The sequence below is a fragment of the Hydractinia symbiolongicarpus genome, chromosome 7 (genome assembly GCF_029227915.1).
Source record: "Hydractinia symbiolongicarpus strain clone_291-10 chromosome 7, HSymV2.1, whole genome shotgun sequence".
Lineage (NCBI taxonomy): Eukaryota > Metazoa > Cnidaria > Hydrozoa > Anthoathecata > Hydractiniidae > Hydractinia > Hydractinia symbiolongicarpus.
In genome coordinates this window covers 7,536,401-7,554,187 of record NC_079881.1, presented here as the reverse complement: position 1 = coordinate 7,554,187, position 17,787 = coordinate 7,536,401, and the positions used below count along the sequence as shown (strand labels likewise).

At 33.6% G+C, this 17,787-nt stretch overlaps 1 protein-coding gene across 1 annotated transcript; it reads right to left on the bottom strand.

The window, feature by feature from the left end:
- Positions 1 to 1,553: 1,553 nt before the first annotated feature.
- LOC130648459 (uncharacterized) lies at positions 1,554 to 16,326 on the bottom strand. Its single transcript, XM_057454512.1, has 35 exons — positions 16,294 to 16,326; positions 15,970 to 16,144; positions 15,670 to 15,939; positions 15,175 to 15,561; positions 14,599 to 14,946; positions 14,185 to 14,514; positions 13,961 to 14,029; positions 13,577 to 13,757; positions 12,694 to 12,898; positions 12,440 to 12,500; positions 12,136 to 12,246; positions 11,955 to 11,993; positions 11,406 to 11,473; positions 11,172 to 11,199; positions 10,715 to 10,825; positions 10,194 to 10,234; positions 9,870 to 10,044; positions 9,634 to 9,768; positions 9,130 to 9,516; positions 8,554 to 8,901; positions 8,143 to 8,472; positions 7,584 to 7,757; positions 6,607 to 6,641; positions 6,444 to 6,504; positions 6,134 to 6,244; positions 5,953 to 5,991; positions 5,404 to 5,471; positions 5,170 to 5,197; positions 4,712 to 4,822; positions 4,191 to 4,231; positions 3,867 to 4,041; positions 3,631 to 3,765; positions 3,127 to 3,513; positions 2,551 to 2,898; positions 1,554 to 2,463 (listed from the first exon to the last, which is right to left on the bottom strand). The coding sequence occupies exons 1-35, from the start codon at positions 16,297 to 16,299 to the stop codon at positions 2,126 to 2,128; spliced, it is 5,856 nt and encodes a 1,951-aa protein (XP_057310495.1). The 5' UTR covers positions 16,300 to 16,326; the 3' UTR covers positions 1,554 to 2,125.
- Positions 16,327 to 17,787: the final 1,461 nt, after the last annotated feature.

Genomic DNA, 17,787 nt, shown 5'->3' with positions numbered 1-17,787 from the left:
ATATAGGGATGCTGAGATGAATTTAAGTAAGGTGTTTCATTGTGTTGGTCATAAGCTAGTAAAGCGAAACTACATGCATGTGATTTCTCAAGAAAGTGCTCTATGTCTCCTGAGGTTTCAAAGAGTTGGTGCCGATGGGTCCTTCAGCGTTTTGAAAGAGATTATTAGTGGTGTTCTACAAGATTTTATGTGTAGACGATCTAATGTTAATTTTTTATGATGGATTTTGCTCTCAATTGTAAATTTTTGCAAATTTGGTTTTATTAATAGGGTTCAAAAATATTTCTTCCTACAATGTTGTATTGTTTAAGCGGTGATGGCAGCCACTCAGGATGATCTTGCTGGTTGTATATGTCGAAATTACGTGACTTTCATTACAATAAAGCAAAAGAACTCATTTGACCTACCTACGACAAGACAAGAAGAGTTAGAGAAAGAAGCAGGTGAATACGTAATGCCAAACATATTACGTGGTTGTTGGTTGCATGGGTATAATCTAGCAAACCTAGACCTGTTTAAAAATATAGCTGCAGTAGATAAATCAGAATACAGTATAAAAATGATAAAGATAATTTAAAAAGGATTCGATAAGTCTACTAGACGTGTGCATCATACACAACAACCTCGCTCCTAGAGCAATTTTTATTTTTTAGCTTATTTAAACAAAAAGCTTTGTGATATTAAAGAAATAATATTAAATCAAATCTGTCTTTTATTTTACTTTATTATTCGATGAAAATATCCAAAAAGTTTCGAATATCCTAAGAATAAGCTTATCTTAAAATTTTGCTTGCATCCTTAATAATAAGACAAAAAGCATATATGTGTATACCTGTATCCTATTATTGATGTGATGACTGAGGACAGCCAAGCCAAGGACACCCTTACAATATACCAGGATGATTTTTTCCCCGAAGTTAATAACATTTATGTTAAGACGAATAGATTCTATCTTTACAAAAAAGCGTGCACCTATCTTTTTTATGGTTAAGGCTTTATTGCAAAACTATATTTACAACAACGTGCTAATAAAGTATTCTACGAAATGGTTCTTAAGTAGTCTGGCAAATTGTTAGATGAAATAGATGTTAAATTGAGCCTTCCTAACCCTGCGGCTAGAAACAGATGTTAATTTAATTAGTTTGAAATTCAGAAGCAGCTTTAATTAAATTACCAATGACCACTAATTAGTGAAAATACTCGTCAAAACTGTATTAGGAATGATTTTACTCTTACTTCAGGTTAAACGTTCGTTTTTTCTATTGGCGAGGCTTAAACGTTGATCATGCTTTCGGTTCGGCTGAATTGCAAATTTTCAAGTTAAATGGCAACATTATCAGTGAGATGCTTTGATATCATATCTCTTTTTTTATATATTTTCAACCATCTTTTTCGCCATAGTCCCCTTGGGAAATTGCCAGGCACTTCAAAGTCCGAATGTTTTTCGTCCAAATATTTGCACTTCAGCTCAAGACATGTCTATACAATCGACTATACCATGCCATCTATACCATCAGCTAACTTATACCATTATGGTATAAAATTAGTTGATTATAGTTGTTATTATTTTGCCCATATAATATGTGTTGTTATATATATTCGAAACAATATCATCAATATTGTGATCAAAATTGTCAAAGAGAAACACTATTATATTTTGTATATGTCAAGAACAAAAGTAACAAGAGCTCTTATATACTTAAAAGTGAAGGATTTAGGCTGGATTAAAGTTAATAAGTTAAAGTTACTAGAGCAACTGTTTTAATGTGGAGCATACGTTAAAGCTTGGAGGCAACGATAAAGTGTGGAGCGATTGATTGTCTGTTGAGCGACTGTTTCCAATAAGAAAAAACCGTCGACGGCCCTGAATTCAAGTTTTATAAAATTTTACGTTTTAGTTAAGGTTAAGAACAAAATTGTATATTTAATAATCCTATATAGAATGAAAAATAATAAAAATAACTATAATAATGCCATCTTAGAAGGATGGCACAATATTATTTTGCAAACCTGATGTCAAAAAGTGGTTCTCATGAAATACGATTAAAAACAAAAAGGTAGAGATATCGAAAACAATAAATTATAGAAAGATGTATAATCAAATAATTTATTCATTTAAATTAATTTAGGTACATATACAATGTGTTGCCGGACAGTGACCAAGGGCACAGTTATTATTGCACCATTCTACCATACGTTGATTAGAAGCGTGAAGTCCAACGCCCCGACAGGTACTGCCACCAGTGGTTGATGTGGTCGAAGAGGTGCTTGAAGACATTGGATTTGATGTAGAGGTTGTTGTTGTGCTAGATGGCTTTGGTCCAAACGTGGGTTCAGGTGGTGGAATATATTCTCCTAAAGCAGTTTTCACTGCTGTTAATAGAGGATATCGTCCCATTGAACAAATTCCATTAAAGTCGTCCGTATCGAGTGACCAAAACATGGCACCAGCCAATCCTTTAGCTGCAAAAAATGAAAGATCTTTGGTAAAACTCTACCATGAGAAGATTAAGATATTTTACTAAAATCTAATGTATTACTTAATATTACCTTTTACTTGAGTGTTCACTTTATATATCAAGCTCATTGGATCATCGAACGAAACCCATGTTGTCTTATTAAATCCATAAGGAGCCATAACTGCATTGTCTGATACGACATTTAATCTCATGCTACAAATTTCATAGTAGGCTAAGGAACCTGCTTGATTTGTAAACGGACCCTTTGGCCCATCACCAGTTGCAGGTGCTCCCAAGCCATTATTATCAGCATTTACGAGGGTAAACGCACGACCATACGTTGCCAATCCAAGAGCAATCTTGTTTGCTGGAAATCCTCCATTGATCCAATAATCGACTGCATATGGTACGGTCAATTTTTCGCGACCTGCACCTGCACCTGAAAATAGATATAGAATTTGATTAGTAAATACATGACTAGCGAAGCTAAGATAAATTATTATTTATTTCTTCTCAGTCTTCCTTTTACTGAGGTTATACACAGTTTGGAGCCAACATTTTAATGCGAAGAAATATGGTATGTTTTTTTATCAGGAGAATTTTAGTATACCTAACTTCGTAATCATGCGGAGCATAAAAAAGAAAATAAAGAAAATACTGTATGTACCATCAGTAGCCATTGCTGTATGATGTCCAGTAATTGATTCCCAGGAACCATGTAAATCGTAGGTCATCAAGTTTAACAAGTCTAGATATTGTCCCAGTTTTGAAATTTCATAAGCTTTATCAATTGTTGAGTACCCAGCAGCAACAGCAGCTGTCAATAGCAATCTTGTTTGCTGCCTCACATTGGCATCATATTTAAAAGCTTCTAATAATTCACGACAAAGTTGAGTAAACTTTTGTTTATCTCCTGGTGGAGAGTTCCCTCGATTGCCAGGATACTCCCAATCTAAGTCAAACCCATCAAATTCATGTGTCCTCAGTAATGCTACAGCTGACTTTATAAACTTCATTCGATTGAAATCGGAGTTTACCATTTTTGAGAAAGGACCTAAAGAAGAGTTTGAACGTGTCAAAAAATCTCATATATTTCTTGACAGAGTTTAATATGTTTAAACTAAAGAGATATATTTCATCTAAAATAAGACATCTAAGTTATGGACCACACCTCCAGATCCTTCACCTTCGTGATTCCACCCACCAACAGCCAACAAAACTTTCAGATTTGGATTTTGTGTTTTCATTGCCATTACTTTTTGGTACATTGCCTCGTCATTCCATTCAAATGTTCCCAACGTATGATCTACGATAAAAATTATGATGTGGATTTTATTATTTCAAAAAAATAAATATTTATGCCGAGTCTTCTTACTTAAGTCAAATAAAAGAAGTTTTTGTTCTAACCTGAATTAATTTTAGCAAACGCAAATGCAATATGTGTACACAAAGAAGGGTCGATGTTTTCTGGAAAGAACTTCACTGGTTGTCTGCGGTATTGAGACCAGTTCGTGTAGTAACAGACTCGCACATAGTTACCAGCAACTACACCACACAGAGTTAATAAAGCAGCGATAAAAAGCTAAACAAGAAGAATTAAACTGTTATTATATATTCCATATTATCTGTTGAAATTCTACTGACTGAATATGTAAAGTATAAAGTTATAGACTGTTTAACAGCTTAACTTTAAGATTCAAAATGGAAAACACAGTATTTGTATATTCTTACCTTCATATTGCAGTTATGTCTCTTGCGAAACTGTTTGTGATCTTCAACTCCAAAGACGGTTTATTTATACGATAAAATAATGCTGAATAACGAACGGAAATCCCCTGAAACGGATATTGCGTTTTTAATGATAGGTGAATATAAGAAATTGAAGAGCAATTACTTGGATCAGATTACCGATATTTTGGAAACATAACGTGATAAGCTGGACGTGATGTCATTTAATTGCTGTAAAGGTTTTGATGTGTCATTGATTGGAGTAATCAAAACGAAAACGTCGTTGAAGAACAATAGCTATAGTAAATCAGTCATGCAGCAGGAAATATGTAATCAAGATAATTTTCAATTTCTTGTTTGTAGGAGTTTTCCTCCCACAATAAAATTTTCCCATCTCAAACTTTCTCAAATAAGGAAAAAATGATTGTGAACCAAATCGAAATCAAACATAATCCAGGTGAAAGTAACTTCGTATCTGCCACAATACGTAACAGGTACGAATTGTTATAAGAAGTTTGTAATACACGTTAACGATTTTCTAACTTTTCTTGTCAGAAGAACTTCGCCGAATTTTACTTGATTCCATTGGAGAAATAAACCATCTCTACTTGATTGAGATTTTTTACTGTCCCTAGCTGAGAGATTTTAGTAATTTGACTGCAACAGTGTTTTTATTGGCACTTCTCGTGTACCTCTTTATTTCAAATTATTTTATTTCAATGAACCAGTGTCAGTACTAGTATTCCGCACAAGTAAAAATCCTGCTTCTCTTATTAAATATATTTCCACTTTATTTAACCTTGTTTTTATTTGGTCACATTTAATGAAGCTTATTTTTGATGTACTGTATTCACGTTAAAAGGATTTTAACAAATATAAATGTTTTATTACACACGTTGTTTCTTATATTTTTTTTACTTATTTATTTTATTGTTTATTATTTCTTATAAAAAAAAAGTGTGATCTCTTTTTTGGTCCATACCCTTTTTGACAGGGATCTTGCTGAAAATCTGAAAGGAATATTAAAGGTAGGAAACAGGGGTTGGACTACATGAATGTTAGAAAATCTCCAATAAAATAAAGAAATATCCAGGTTGAATCTAAAAATGGTCTCTTATATAAAACAGACGTGTAATCTACTTTTAGGCTGTTATCATCTTCCTAACAGACACCAAAAACAACTTTTGTTTTAGTGAACATTGTATTTCATGCTGACTGAAACCAAGCCGTCATCAGTAGCGTCAAAACACGGAGATGAATTGACAGCCGTCATGTTTTCTGTCTCTGATTTGCATACAATAAAAAGAGATTTCACTTAATGTTACGATTTATCTCACAAAAGCGGTCAGCTAGATGATTAGCTAGATGCGTCCGGTATAAAAGTGACATGTTATTTAGATTACAAATTGTGTGTCAAGAATAAAAGAGAAAAATGACGCAAACAGAGAAAAGGGTAATGAGCTTTAATGAAACCATCGGATGTTTATGAGACCACCGCATAATGAAAAACTTATTGTTGAACAATCGTGATGCCATAACGCGATAAATAAAGATAACTTAATTTAAATTATATTAAATCCAATAAAATCAATTAATTTAATTAAAGAAGGAAAAATTAAGAAAGATGTGAAAAAGGGTGAAATTGATGCAAGTTGATGTTAGCTACTCTACAAAATACAAAAGTTTTTCTTACGCACACTGTTTGACTAAATGATCTTGTTTAATACTCTCAGTGAAAATATTTTTTCTGCGTTCAATTACATACTTAGCTCATGGTTCGTTGTAGCAAAACAGAAAACGTGCTCTAACAAAAAAATCAATGTTAATTGTGCTGCCAATGTAAAGGTATTTTTTGACTTTTCAAAAAATAAAACTGTTAAGTTATTATTTAAATTATTTAAATTTCTAAAAAATTGAGTGTAGCAATTGAACCGAAGAAACACTACTTTGTCGCTCTGTAAAGATTACCTTGCCTTCAAATAAAATTGATGCGCACCAACTAATAGCCGTAGTGGACAGTCTGCATTTCACAAACGTGAGTTTTACATGCTGTTTTTCTATAAGAATATTCTTTAAAGAATCTCAGGATGACATTTCTAGTTAAAAACAGTCGGTCTATTGTTTAGAACAATAAAAAAGTAGAAATGGTGACCAGTCTGATGAGAATTTTAATATTCTTATATAAAACGAGTGCATTTCGTTTAGGAAGAAGAAATTTTTAAGTTTTTTATTTAGATTGCATCTCTGCGTTCAAACCTATATTCATACACCCAGATATGTAAAACATTATGAGATCATTATTCCATATGGAAACGCACTTAATCAGTAAAATAGAGGAAAATAGGAATCTACATAACCTCCACAGAAAATGAGATTTCAATTATTTAGTGTGTGTGACGACCACCCCTCGTCCGCCTACTTCAATGTTGATTATCGAACAAGTTAGAATTCCGCCTATAGACAATCAGTAATATCAACAATGAAATGAGTGAAGAAAGGCAGTCTCAGACTCTTGACCAACCTCATCCCAAGAGCTCTTCAACGCTTATGACTTCCTGATTGGACGGTTCCGTAATAGCCCTGGTGCAGGTTGATGATATACGGGTTTTGATTGGAGACGGGTTTTGATTAGAGCCGAGAAGTAATAGACGAGGTTTCATATTGTAAAGCAAGCTGACGTAGCTTGGTATTTTGAGAGTAAAAGAGTAAAAATTACTGCACGAAAAAAAAACACGCATAAATGCTGGAAGAAGGATCATGTCAAAAAATATTAATTGTAATAATGGACGGACATGCATTTTACATAAAAACAACTCTAATTTGAATCTAAATTTAGTTTAGTCTATCGGTATATAGTCCAAAAAATTGAAACCTAGCTGTTTCAGATAGGAAAGTTTATTGAATACAAACTTAGCATTGATACTTTTAGATTACGCCTCTACGTATAATAGCTTTTTTTTGTTTTTTAAATGTCCTCCACTTGTTTTACTGGCAACATTTTTTTTAAAAAAAATTATTTATCAATGTTATACTCTCTATTTTATTAAATTAGTTGTTTATATATGTTATTAATATGGTCTATAGCCCATATGTTATTATATATATTGTCAACATTGTCATCAATATTGTTATCTAAAATTACCAGATGGAAACCCTAACTTATTTTTCCACTATATTTGTGAAAACATTTAAAAAAATGTAAGTAAAAAGAACACTTAAAACTGTTTAAATGTGGAGCTTGGGAGAAACTAATATGGCCTTATGTAAGGCACAAAATTTACTCTATATAGCGTCGTGTTGGGTAGTATAGTATCGTATTAGAGAGACCTATTACGCGTGTCTTTATTATTTGTCGCGTGTCTCTAACATGCCTTGCATCTCTCTATTACCCCTCACAATATTCTGTACCGATGGGATCTATATTGCATTTCGACACTCCACAGCGTGACATTTGTCTAATACATGACATCACAAACAAAATAGATGAAAAGGCAACGATATAGTGTGGAGAGACTAGTTGTGTGTGGAGCGACCTAAGTCCCTGATGATAAACAGATATTTGCTTGCTCGCTAATGGCATGTTATTATGCTAGTGTTAACTCGTGGATAAATCCGCGTCTGGCTATTTCCAGTACTATTTTGTGTGTCAGATGTATACAGGTATCACAGATTTTTTTACATGAATTTGGCTACCGGCAAATTGGAAACTATGGAGAGAGCGAATATGAATATAATTACGTTGACGTTGTAGCAAAAGTCTAACTCCAAATATTTTTGATAATCCTCTATAGAACAGAAATTGGAATACTATAATAACGACAAGCCATAGGAGAAAAAAACCTGATACAAAGATGGTGGTGCTCATTAAACACCATCAGAAAAGAAGGTAGAGATATAGGATAAAATAATTTATAGTAAGATCAAATAATTTATTCCTTTATATTAATTTAGCTACATATGCAATGTGTTGCCGGACAGTGACCAAGGGCACAGTTATTATTGCACCATTCCACCATACGTTGATTAGAAGCGTAAAGTCCAACGCCCCGGCAAGTACTGCCACCAGTGGTAGACGTGGTTGAAGAAGTGCTTGAAGACATCGGATTTGATGTAGAGGTTGTTGTTGTGCTAGATGGCATTGGTCCAAACGTGGGTTCAGGTGGTGGAATATATTCTCCTAAAGCAGTTTTCACTGCTGTTAATAGAGGATATCGTCCCATTGAACAAATTCCATTAAAGTCGTCCGTATCGAGTGACCAAAACATGGCACCAGCCAATCCTTTAGCTGCAAAAAATGAAAGATCCTTAAAACTCTACCTTGAGATTAAGATATTTTACTAAAATCTAATGTATTACTTAATATTACCTTTTACTTGAGTGTTCACTTTATATATCAAGCTCATTGGATCATCAAACGAAACCCATGTTGTCTTATTAAATCCATAAGGAGCCATAACTGCATTGTCTGATACGACATTTAATCTCATGCTACAAATTTCATAGTAGGCTAAGGAACCTGCTTGATTTGTAAACGGACCCTTTGGCCCATCACCAGTTGCAGGTGCTCCCAAGCCATTATTATCAGCATTTACGAGGGTAAACGCACGACCATACGTTGCCAATCCAAGAGCAATCTTGTTTGCTGGAAATCCTCCATTGATCCAATAATCGACTGCATATGGTACGGTCAATTTTTCGCGACCTGCACCTGCACCTGAAAATAGATATAGAATTTGATTGGTAAATACATGACTAGCGAAGCTAAGATAAATTATTATTTATTTCTTTTCAGTCTTCCTTTTACTGAGGTTATACACAGTTTGGAGGCAACATTTTAATGCGAATAAATATGGTATGTTTTTTTATCAGGAGAATTTTAGTATACCTAACTTCTTAATCATGCGGAGCATAAAAAAGAAAATAAAGAAAATACTGTATGTACCATCAGTAGCCATTGCTGTATGATGTCCAGTAATTGATTCCCAGGAACCATGTAAATCGTAGGTCATCAAGTTTAACAGGTCTAGATATTGTCCCAGTTTTGAAATTTCATAAGCTTTATCAATTGTTGAGTACCCAGCAGCAACAGCAGCTGTCAATAGCAATCTTGTTTGCTGCCTCACATTGGCATCATATTTAAAAGCTTCTAATAATTCACGACAAAGTTGAGTAAACTTTTGTTTATCTCCTGGTGGAGAGTTCCCTCTATTGCCAGGATACTCCCAATCTAAGTCAAACCCATCAAATTCATGTGTTCTCAGTAATGCTACAGCTGACTTTATAAACTTCATTCGATTGAAATCGGAGTTTACCATCTTTGAGAAAGGACCTAAAGAAGAGTTTGAACGTGTCAAAAAATCTCATATATTTCTTGACAGAGTTTAATATGTTTAAACTAAAGAGATATATTTCATCTAAAATAAGACATCTAAGTTATGGACCACACCTCCAGATCCTTCACCTTCGTGATTCCACCCACCAACAGCCAACAAAACTTTCAGATTTGGATTTTGTGTTTTCATTGCCATTATTTTTTGGTACATTGCCTCGTCATTCCATTCAAATGTTCCCAACGTATGATCTACGATAAGAATTATGATGTGGATTTTATTATTTTAAAAAAATAAATATTTATGCCGAGTCTTCTTACTTAAGTCAAATAAAAGAAGTTTTTGTTCTAACCTGAATTAATTTTAGCAAACGCAAATGCAATATGTGTACACAAAGAAGGGTCGATGTTTTCTGGAAAAAACTTCACTGGTTGTCTGCGGTATTGAGACCAGTTCGTGTAGTAACAGACTCGCACATAGTTACCAGCAACTACACCACACAGAGTTAATAAAGCAGCGATAAAAAGCTAAACAAGAAGAATTAAACTGTTAATATATATTCCATATAATCTGTTGAAATTCTACTGACTGAATATGTAAAGTATAAAGTTATAGACTGTTTAACAGCTTAACTTTAAGATTCAAAATGGAAAACACAGTATTTGTATATTCTTACCTTCATATTGCAGTTATGTTTCTTGCGAAACTGTTTGTGATCTTTAACTCCAAAGACAGTTTATTTATACGATAAAATAATGCTGAATAACGAACGGAAATTCCCTGAAACGGATATTGCGTTTTTAATGATAGGTGAATATAAGAAATTGAAGAGCAATTACTTGGATCAGATTACCGATATTTTGGAAACATAACGTGATAAGCTGGACGTGATGTCATTTAATTGCTGTAAAGGTTTTAATGTGTCATTGATCGGAGTAATCAAAACGAAAACGTCGTTGAAGAACAATAGCTATAGTAAATCAGTCATGCAGCAGGAAATATGTAATCAAGATAATTTTCAATTTCTTGTTTGTAGGAGTTTTCCTCCCACAATAAAATTTTCCCATCTCAAACTTTCTCAAATAAGGAAAAAATGATTGTGAACATAATCGAAATCAAACATAATTCAGGTGAAAGTAACTTCGTATCTGCCACAATACGTAACAGGTACGAATTGTTATAAGAAGTTTGTAATACACGTTAACGATTTTCTAACTTTTCTTGTCAGAAGAACTTCGCCGAATTTTACTTGATTCCGTTGGAGGAATAAACCATCTCTACTTGATTGAGATTTTTTACTGTCCCTAGCTGAGAGATTTTAGTAATTTGACTGCAAGAGTGTTTTTATTGGCACTTCTCGTGTACCTCTTTATTTCAATTTATTTTTTTCAATGAACCAGTGTCAGTACTAGTATTCCGCACAAGTAAAAATCCTGTTTCTCTTATTAAATATATTTCCACTTTATTTAACCTTGTTTTTATTTGGTCACATTTAATAAAGCTTATTTTTGATGTACTGTTTTCACGTTAAAAGGATTTTAACAAATATAAATATTTTATTACACACGTTGTTTCTTATATTTTTTTTACTTATTTATTTTATTGTTTATTATTTCTTATAAAAAAGAAGTGTGATCTCTTTTTTGGTCCGTACCCTTTTTGACAGGGATCTTGCTGAAAATCTGAAAGGAATATTAAAGGTAGGAAACAGGGGTTAGACTACATGAATGTCAGAAAATCTCCATTAAAATAAAGAAATGTCCAGGTTGAATGCAAAAATGATCTCTTATATAAAACAGACGTGTAATCTACTTTTAGGCTGTTATCATCTTCCTAACAGACATCAAAAACAACTTTTGTTTTAGTGAACATTGTATTTCATGCTGACTGAAACCGAGCCGTCATCAGTAGCGTCAAAACACGGAGATGAATTGACAGCCGTCATGTTTTCTGTCTCTGATTTGCATACAATAAAAAGAGATTTCACTTAATGTTACGATTTATCTCACTAAAGCGGTCAGCTAGATGATTAGCTAGTTGCGTCCGGTATAAAAGTGACATATTATTTAGATTACAAATTGTGTGTCAAGAATAAAAGAGAAAAATGACGCAAACAGAGAAAAGGGTAATGAGCTTTAATGAGACCATCGGATGTTTATGAGACCACCGCATAATGAAAAGCTTATTGTTGAACAATCGTGATGTCATAACGCGATAAATAAAGATAACTTAATTTAAATTATATTAAAACCAATAAAATCAATTAATTTAATTAAAGAAGGAAATATTAAGAAAAATGTGAAAAAGGGTGAAATTGATGCAAGTTGATGTTAGCTACTCTACAAAATACAAAAGTTTTTTTTACGCACACTGTTTGACTAAATGATCTTGTTTAATACTCTCAGTGAAAATATTTTTTCTGCGTTCAATTAGATACTTAGCTCAAGGTTCGTTGTAGCAAAACAGAAAACGTGCTCTAACAAAAAAATCAATGTTAATTGTGCTGCCAATGTAAAGGTGTTTTTTGACTCTTCAAAAAATAAAACTGTTAAGTTATTATTTAAATTATTTAAATTTCTAAAAAATTGAGTGTAGCAATTGAACCGAAGAAAAACTACTTTGTCGCTCTGTAAAGATTACCTTGCCTTCAAATAAAATTGATGCGCACCAACTAATAGCCGTAGTGGACAGTCTGTATTTCACAAACGTGAGTTTTACATGCTGTTTTTCTATAAGAATATTCTTTAAAGAATCTCAGGATGACATTTCTAGTTAAAAACAGTCTGTCTATTGTTTAGAACAATAAAAAAGTAGAAATGGTGACCATGAGAATTTTAATATTCTTATATAAAACGAGTGCATTTCGTTTAGGAAGAAGAAATTTTTAAGTTTTTTATTTAGATTGCATCTCTGCGTTCAAACCTATATTCATACACCCAGATATGTAAAACATTGTGAGATCATTATTCCATATGGAAACGCACTTAATCAGTAAAATAGAGGAAAATAGGAATCTACATAACCTCCACAGAAAATGAGATTTCAATTATTTAGTGTGTGTGACGACCACCCCTCGTCCGCCTACTTCAATGTTGATTATCGAACAAGTTAGAATTCCGCCTATAGACAATCAGTAATATCAGCAATGAAATGAGTGAAGAAAGGCAGTCTCAGACTCTTGACCAACCTCGTCCCAAGGGCCCTTCAACGCTTATGACTTCCTGACGGGACGGTTCCGTAATAGCCCTGGTGCAGGTTGATGATATACGGGTTTTGATTGGAGACGGGTTTTGATTAGAGCCGAGAAGTAATAGACGAGGTTTCATATTGTAAAGCAAGCTGACGTAGCTTGGTATTTTGAGAGTAAAAGAGTAAAAATTACTGCACGAAAAAAAAACACGCATAAATGCTGGAAGAAGGATCATGTCAAAAAATATTAATTGTAATAATGGACGGACATGCATTTTACATAAAAACAACTCTAATTTGAATCTAAATTTAGTTCTATCGGTATATAGTCCAAAAAATTGAAACCTAGCTGTTTCAGATAGGAAAGTTTATTGAATACAAACTTAGCATTGATACTTTTAGATTACGCCTCTACGTATAATAGCTTTTTTTTGTTTTTTAAATGTCCTCCACTTGTTTTACTGGCAACATTTTTTTTTAAAAAAAATATTTATCAATGTTATACTCTCTATTTTATTAAATTAGTTGTTTATATATGTTATTAATATGGTCTATAGCCCATATGTTATTATATATATTGTCAACATTGTCATCAATATTGTTATCTAAAATTACCAGATGGAAACCCTATCTTATTTTTCCACTACATTTGTGAAAACATTTAAAAAAATGTAAGTAAAAAGAACACTTAAATACTTTAAACTGTTTAAATGTGGAGCTTGGGAGAAACTAATATGGCCTTATGTAAGGCACAAAATTTACTCTATATAGCGTCGTGTTGGGTAGTATAGTATCGTATTAGAGAGACCTATTACGCGTGTCTTTATTATTTGTCGCGTGTCTCTATTATGCCTTGCATCTCTCTATTACCCCTCACAATATTCTGTACCGATGGGATCTATATTGCATTTCGACACTCCACAGCGTGACATTTGTCTAATACATGACATCACAAACAAAATAGATGAAAAGGCAATGATATAGTGTGGAGAGACTAGCTGTGTGTGGAGCGACCTAAGTCCCTGATGATAAACAGATATTTGCTTGCTCGCTAATGGCATGTTATTATGCTAGTGTTAACTCGTGGATAAATCCGCGGGTTCGCCTGTCCTCTTTATACAGTGTTGCGTGAGTCTGGCTACTTCCAGTACTATTTTGTGTGTCAGATGTATACAGGTATCACAGATTTTTTTACATGAATTTGGCTATCGGCAAATTAGAAACTATGGAGAGAGCGAATATGAATATAATTACGTTGACGTTGTAGCAAAAGTCTAACTCCAAATATCTTTGATAATCCTCTATAGAACAGAAATTGGAATACTATAATAACGACAAGCCATAGGAGAAAAAAACCTGATACAAAGATGGTGGTGCTTATTAAACACCATCAGAAAAAAAGGTAGAGCTATAGAATAAAATAATTTATAGTAAGATGAAAAATCAAATAATTTATTCCTTTATATTAATTTAGCTACATATGCAATGTGTTGCCGGACAGTGACCAAGGGCACAGTTATTATTGCACCATTCCACCATACGTTGATTAGAAGCGTAAAGTCCAACGCCCCGGCAAGTACTGCCACCAGTGGTAGACGTGGTTGAAGAAGTGCTTGAAGACATCGGATTTGATGTAGAGGTTGTTGTTGTGCTAGATGGCATTGGTCCAAACGTGGGTTCAGGTGGTGGAATATATTCTCCTAAAGCAGTTTTCACTGCTGTTAATAGAGGATATCGTCCCATTGAACAAATTCCATTAAAGTCGTCCGTATCGAGTGACCAAAACATGGCACCAGCCAATCCTTTAGCTGCAAAAAATGAAAGATCTTTAAAACTCTACCATGAGAAGATTAAGATATTTTACTAAAATCTAATGTATTACTTAATATTACCTTTTACTTGAGTGTTCACTTTATATATCAAGCTCATTGGATCATCAAACGAAACCCATGTTGTCTTATTAAATCCATAAGGAGCCATAACTGCATTGTCTGATACGACATTTAATCTCATGCTACAAATTTCATAGTAGGCTAAGGAACCTGCTTGATTTGTAAACGGACCCTTTGGCCCATCACCAGTTGCAGGTGCTCCCAAGCCATTATTATCAGCATTTACGAGGGTAAACGCACGACCATACGTTGCCAATCCAAGAGCAATCTTGTTTGCTGGAAATCCTCCATTGATCCAATAATCGACTGCATATGGTACGGTCAATTTTTCGCGACCTGCACCTGCACCTGAAAATAGATATAGAATTTGATTAGTAAATACATGACTAGCGAAGCTAAGAAAAATTATTATTTATTTCTTCTCAGTCTTCCTTTTACTGAGGTTATACACAGTTTGGAGGCAACATTTTAATGCGAATAAATATGGTATGTTTTTTTATCAGGAGAATTTTAGTATACCTAACTTCTTAATCATGCGGAGCATAAAAAAGAAAATAAAGAAAATGCTGTATGTACCATCAGTAGCCATTGCTGTATGATGTCCAGTAATTGATTCCCAGGAACCATGTAAATCGTAGGTCATCAAGTTTAACAGGTCTAGATATTGTCCCAGTTTTGAAATTTCATAAGCTTTATCAATTGTTGAGTACCCAGCAGCAACAGCAGCTGTCAATAGCAATCTTGTTTGCTGCCTCACATTGGCATCATATTTAAAAGCTTCTAATAATTCACGACAAAGTTGAGTAAACTTTTGTTTATCTCCTGGTGGAGAGTTCCCTCGATTGCCAGGATACTCCCAATCTAAGTCAAATCCATCAAATTCATGTGTCCTCAGTAATGCTACAGCTGATTTTATAAACTTCATTCGATTGAAATCGGAGTTTACCATTTTTGAGAAAGGTCCTAAAGAAGAGTTTGAAAGTGTCAAAAAATGTCTTGACAGAGTTTAATATGTTTAAACTAAAGAGATCTATTTTATCTATAATAAGACATCTAAGTTATGGACCATACCTCCAGATCCTTCACCTTCGTGATTCCACCCACCAACAGCTAACAAAACTTTCAGATTTGGATTTTGTGTTTTCATTGCCATTATTTTTTGGTACATTGCCTCGTCATTCCATTCAAATGTTCCCAAAGTATGATCTACGATAAAAATTATGATGTGGATTTTAATAGTTTTAAAAACAAAAATGTTTATGCACAATTGGTGAAGATTATAGATGTATAGATAAATATAACAATTTAAGTTTGCGCTGATACACTCACATCTTCCTACTAACGTAATAGAAAAGAAGTTTTTATTCTAACCTGGATTAATTTTAGCAAACGCGAATGCAATATGTGTACACAAAGAAGGGTCGATGTTTTCTGGAAAAAACTTCACTGGTTGTCTGCGGTATTGAGACCAGTTCGTGTAGTAACAAACTCGCACATAGTTACCAGCAGCTACACCACAGAGAGTTAATAAAGCAGCGATAAAGAGCTAAACAATAAGAAATAAACTGTTATTATATGTTCCATATTATCTATTGCAATTCTACTGACTGTATATGCAAAGTCTAAAGTTATAAACTGTTCAACAGCTTAGGTTTACGATTCAAAAAGTTAAATACAGTATTTGTATATTCTTACCTTCATATTGCAGTTATGTTTCTTGCGAAACTGTTTGTGAGCTTCAACTCCAAGGACGGTTTATTTATACGATAAAATAATGCTGAATAACGAACGGAAATCCCCTGAAACGGATATTGCGTTTTTAATGATAGGTGAATATAAGAAATTAAAGAGCAATTACCTGTATCAGATTACCGATATTTTGGAAACGTAAGGCCATAAGTTGGACGTGATGTCATTTAATTGCTGTAAAGGTTTTGATGTGTCATTGATAGGAGTAATCAAAACGAAAACGTCGTTGAAGAACTTGCCAGTCATAAAGCAGAAAATATGTAATCAAGATAATTTTCAATTTCTTGTTTGTAGGAGTCTTCCTAACACAATAAGATTTACCTATCTTTATATTTCTCAAATAAAGAAAGAAATTCAATGTAGACTAAATTGCAATCAAATTTTATCCTAGTGAAAATAACCTCGTATCTAGCACGATACCTAACTGGTACTAATTGTCATAAGAAGGTTGTAATGATCGCTAACGATTTTCTAACTTTTTTTTTTGCATTTTATTTAATTTAATTGGAGCTGTTCTGCCCAATCTTGGAACATGCCGCATCTTAAGACTAGCCAAGCCAATCTTCTGACAGTGACAAATGGGAAGCCAGTCTTAAGACTGGACTGCCCAATCTATAGACGAAAACAAAAAGAACAGTGACAATTTTAGACTGTACCTCTTAAAAGGAACTTTAAATTAAAACTTTTCTCGGCAAATTGAAAGGCGAAAAAATTATACCATTTATATAAATATGTGTATAAAAAAATTGAAACTATTTAACCATATATGGTTGACTATCGCTATAGCTACAGCTAGCTAAACTTCTCTTTCAAAATAAAGTTAACAACTAACAATTTACCTGCTTCTTTATATATAAACCTTTTTTTAACAAAAATGGTCACTACGAGCTGTATATAAATGCCAAATGTATAATACGTGCTAGTTATAGCTAGCTAGCTAGCTACGATTTTTACTATGCCCAAAAACTGGCCTGGTCAATTCAACAGTTTTTTGTTTTTCGTTTTTTGTTTATCATATACCCCAAATATGATGTTTTATTGTGCCTGAGAATGGTTGTTGGGTCTTGCAAACAACAGAGCTTGTGTGGCACATCCCTTTTTTTTAAAATTCAAAAGGCGTCTAAAGATGGGCCTAACATGGTCTCCTCCCAAATCTTGTGACGCCTTGACCAGTCTTAAGACTGGCCGGCCAGTCTTAAGACTAGGCATTTTTATGTCCAAAGATTGGGCAGTGTCCTAAGATTGGGCAGAACAGAGCAAGTAACTCTCTACGTTAGTGAGACATTTAACTGTCTCTAGCTGTAATGTTTCTGTAAGTTGACAGCAAGAGTGTTTTTGTTTGAAGAGCACCTTTTGACTGTAAAATCCAAAACATTTTAGTTCAATGAACCAGTTTCAGTACTTGTATTCCACACACGTACAAATTCTGTGTTTCTTGAT